General features: G+C 41.3%; 1 protein-coding gene across 1 annotated transcript in view; it reads right to left on the reverse strand.

Annotated features, from left to right (window-relative positions):
• Nucleotides 1-4,693, reverse strand: part of LOC106521121 (copine-3) — a gene marked incomplete at its 5' end in the record, with an annotated part of 23,983 nt that overhangs the window by 15,537 nt on the left and 3,753 nt on the right. The window contains 2 exon segments of the mRNA XM_014013542.1: nt 4,259-4,348; nt 4,511-4,591. Of these exon segments, the coding sequence (XP_013868996.1) occupies nt 4,259-4,348; nt 4,511-4,591 (171 nt within the window).

Consider the following 4,693-nt stretch of genomic DNA (forward strand, 5'->3'; position numbering starts at 1 on the left):
CTCTATAAGTTCAGTCCATTTACCATTTTACCATTTAAGTGTAAAATCCCTTTGTTTTAGTGAAGAGTGTTCAGCAGCAGCTCCAGCCACAACCTTTTTGGGTTCAGATGGAAGCAGTTTCATACACTGGATTAGTGAATTGTTTTTTGTCATTCTTCTTTAAAATCCACTCTTTCTAGTTGGATGAGAGCTATTTTCATGTCTCTCCACAGATGTTCAACAGAGTTCAAAATAACTCTGGTTGGACCACTCTAGGTACTCAGTGTTGTCCCTAAGATGTTCTAGTGTTGTCTTCAATTAGAGATTTGGGTCACTGCCATGTTAGAAGATGAATCTGAGGTTCTTCGTTGTGGATATCCCTGCACTTTGCTCTTTGAGCTTGACCTCATCCCAGACCAGTTTTCCAGGCCCTGCTGCTAAGAAACATCCCACATCATGATGCTGCCACAACCATGCTTCACCGCTGGGATGTTGTTGCACAGGTGATGATTGGTGCCTTGATTCCTTCAGACATAACATTTAGAAATGAGGCCAACAGTTCAGTCTTGGTTTCGTCAGACCAAAGAATCTTGTTTCTCAAAGTCTGAGAGTCCTTCAAGCCATTTTCAAGAGTTTTACATTGATTTTTCAGTTCAGCCACTCTGCTGTGAAGCATAGATCAGAGAAGGCCTCATGGTTATTATCCATCTGGAACTTACCTTGCATTCCAGTTTTATTATAGCCTGGCCCTTGCCTCCCTATGCAGCTCCGCTCAATTGAAGTTTCCCTTCACTGCTCTATCTGGGATTTCTCCCATAACCAAGGATTTCTTCAGGAGCATTTCATTCGGGCCAAATCAAAGAATAGGACGTCAATTTTCTGCGCAGTGTCTGCTTGTAGTTTATTTTACCTGGGCCAATCAGCAAACAGAAGGCGGAGTTTTGAATGACGTTGATTTTCTGCACAATGTCTGCTAGTTAGTTTAGCACACGGCAGTGGAGGAAGTGAATGAAGCCAGTCTGTGTTGATAAGGCTTCGAAATTAAATTAAATTTGTCTGACAAAGCAGTAACTCTCATTTACAGTCGTCTCGTTTGGCTCAGTACTTCTCTCCTCTCAGTAGGATTGTTTGCAGTACACACGATTTCCGGTTAGCTTCTTAGCCTAGCCTCCTTCACAGTGGAGTTGGCACTTGTGGCCAACCGATCCAATCATTTTAAACTTCAACAGAGGCCACGCCTACAGCTAGAATCGCTTCTCTACAGCCGAGAGTCCAGACCCTCGTATGAGGCAAAATGAAGGACAAGGGTCTGGTTTTTACCAGGCTAGTTTTATTATTATCCTGGGGTAAGAATGTCAGACATTCAATAAAATAAATATTAACTGAAACATCCCCATGTCTCGATTTCGAGTTGGGAATTTGGTGCCACATGACCATACCTGACCATGCATGATATCATCATTTCAACAAGACTGCTCCTGGCATCAACAATGAGTGAAACTCTTATGCTGCGTTCACACCGAACGCGATTTCAGCTTCAAAATCGCAGCCAACNGCCCCATATGAACAACCTGAAAACAGAACTGTGTTCAATTCAGCTAATTTACTAAAATAAAGAACCTATACATACATACAGAACCTCTTCAGTGTCATGTAAATATCACATTTATGTAACTGATGGTGGTCAGAGGGTCCGGTGGTGTCGGTGCATGGCAGCCCCGCCTCTTTCAGTGTGCCCCAGGGCAGCTGTGGCTACAATGTAGCTTACCATCAKCAGTGTGTCAATGGGTGAATGTAAGTGTAAAGCATTTTGGGGTCCGGAGGGACTTGATCAAGCGCTCTATAAGTTCAGTTCATTTACCATTTTACCATTTAAGTGAACAATCCCTTTGTTTTAGTGAAGAGCGTTCAGCAGCAGCCCCAACCACAATCTTTTTGGGTTCAGATGGAAGCAGTTTCATACACTGGATTAGTGAATTGTTTTTTGTCATTCTTCTTTAAAATCCACTCTTTCTAGTTGGATGAGAGCTATTTTCAGGTCTCTCCACAGATGTTCAACAGAGTTCAAAATAACTCTGGTTGGACCACTCTAGGTACTCAGTGTTGTCCCTAAGATGTTCTAGTGTTGTCTTCAATTAGAGATTTGGGTCACTGTCATGTTAGAAGATGAATCTGAGGTTCTTCGTTGTGGATATCCCTGCACTTTGCTCTTTTGAGCTTGACCTCATCCCGGACCAGTTTTCCAGGCCCTGCTGCTAAGAAACATCCCACATCATGATGCTGCCACAACCATGCTTCACCGCTGGGATGCTGTTGCACAGGTGATGATTGGTGCCTTGATTCCTTCAGACATAACATTTAGAAATGAGGCCAACAGTTCAGTCTTGGTTTCGTCAGACCAAAGAATCTTGTTTCTCAAAGTCTGAGAGTCCTTCAAGCCATTTTCAAGAGTTTTACATTGATGTTTCGGTTCAGCCACTCTGCTGTGAAGCATAGATCATTGAAGGCCTCATGGTTATTATCCATCTGGAACTTACCTTGCATTCCAGTTTTATTATAGCCTGGCCCTTGCCTCCCTATGCAGTTCCGCTCAATTAAAGTTTCCCTTCACTGCTCTATCTGGGATTTCTCCCATAAACAAGGATTTCTTCAGGAGCATTTCATTCGGGCCAATCAAAGAATAGGACATCAATTTTCTGCGCAGTGTCTGCTTGTAGTTTATTTTACCTGGACCAATCAGCAAACAGAAGGCAGAGTTTTGAACGATGTTGATTTTCTGCGCAGTGTCTGCTAGTTAGTTTAGCATACGGCAGTGGAGGAAGTGAATGAAGCCAGTCTGTGTTGATAACGCTTCCAAATTAAAACAAATTTGTCTGACAAAGCAGCAGCTCTCATTTACAGTCGTCTCGTTTGTCTCAATACTTCTCTCCTCTCAGTAGGATTGTTTGCAGTACACACGATTTCCGGTTAGCTTCTTAGCCTAGCCTCCTTCACAGTGGAGTTGGCACTTGTGGCCAACCGATCCAATCATTTTAAACTTCAACAGAGGCCACGCCTCCAGCTAGAATCGCTTCTCTACAGCCGAGAGTCCAGACCCTCGTATGAAGCAAAGCGAAGGACAAGGGTCTGGATTTTACCAGGCTAGTTCTATTATTATTATCCTGGGGTAAGAATTTCAGACTTTCAATAAAATAAAAATTAACTGAAACATCCCCATGTCTCGATTTCGAGTTGGGAAGTCGGTGCCACATGACCATACCTGACCATGCATGATATCATCATTTCAACATGACTGCTCCTCGCATCAACAGTGAGTGAAACTCTTTCTTTAACCAGGTTTTAGCAGTTCTGTGTTGTTTACCTTGCATTAAGTCAGTTGTACTTGTAGTATTTTATAATGATTATTAGGCAATAAGTTTTAACAGTGTTTGTACAGTCAAAATGCTGCATAGAGCGCTATTGTTATGTGTTATTGTTATGTTATTCTGTTAAGAGCAAAGAAATACAAAYRATTTTTGCAACATTCTGACAAGCTGGAAACTGTCACTCTGAACTTTGCAAAYAGTGCCTTTGACCTCATGGCTTGGTTTTACATCTGATTAYCAGCTAGGAGGCATGTGCTTTTCCAAATTACGTCCAATCGTTTTAGTATAGCACAGGTGGTTTATTTCAAATAATGGTGTAAAAACATCTCAACRAAGAACAGGAAAAATWGCAGTTTCTTGGACTAAACAAGTGTTCTTGCATGTAATGGTTTATTTTTCTKTTTACTAAATCCACAAAATAGTATAGAATATTACTTTTGTAGTTATGGGGTACTGAGCGTAAATTAYTAAGACATAAAGATGAGTTTAAACTAATGATGGTACCACAGGTCTGTTCACCAAAAGGCCAGTCTCTTCAGAACTAGGTGTGTTTCCTTAAGGCAGATGTAGATGTGTTCAGGACTCGRGGTCTATCCTGCCACAGACACGGCAGCCTTCATGTGATGTGCACTCACTCTGTTAACAGTTAACTCACTTGTGCTGCTGCCTGGAAAGCATCTGTTCCTGATAAGTTTGCTTTAACAGAGTTAGAGGATGGAAACAAAAACACTTCTTTATTTTAWTCACTGGGTGATCAGAAGCTTTCAAATGCACAAAGAKACTATACCRGCCTAAAGTCTGWTTTTTATGATACTACACAATTCTGATACTTATTTCACATATAAAAATGTCTAAGAGTGWGTTCGTCTAATTATCACAGCTTGTGATGTGGAATCTTTGCTGTATCTCTGTACCTTTATAGGTTTTTCCACGTCACCTGCACAGAGTGTCTGGATTGGAATTCTGAATGGTTTCCATACTGGGTTTAGGTTGTTTTTCACCACCTAAACAAACAAAATAAAATAAAATAATAAACTCAAGAACAATTGCACTATATTAACTGTATGGACATCAAACACATAGTGGTTATCACTCTACTAACACAAAGACATCCTGACTAAGAATCGCTGAGGCAGAAACGTAGAACACGATAAACACATCTCTACCTCTGTCCTGTGAGCCAGCTGCCATCCTGTTTCTAGCTGCTTGTAGATTTCCAGGAAAGGGTCMGACTTGCCAAAGAAATCCTGACAAAAATGAAAAAAGGGCACATAAAAGAAATGCACAAGAGCAAGAGTTCACAAATGAATCAGACGTCAGCCAGGGTTCCTACAGTTTAAGGCAAGTTA

The sequence above is a fragment of the Austrofundulus limnaeus genome, unplaced genomic scaffold (assembly GCF_001266775.1).
Source record: "Austrofundulus limnaeus strain Quisiro unplaced genomic scaffold, Austrofundulus_limnaeus-1.0 Scaffold103, whole genome shotgun sequence".
NCBI lineage: Eukaryota > Metazoa > Chordata > Actinopteri > Cyprinodontiformes > Rivulidae > Austrofundulus > Austrofundulus limnaeus.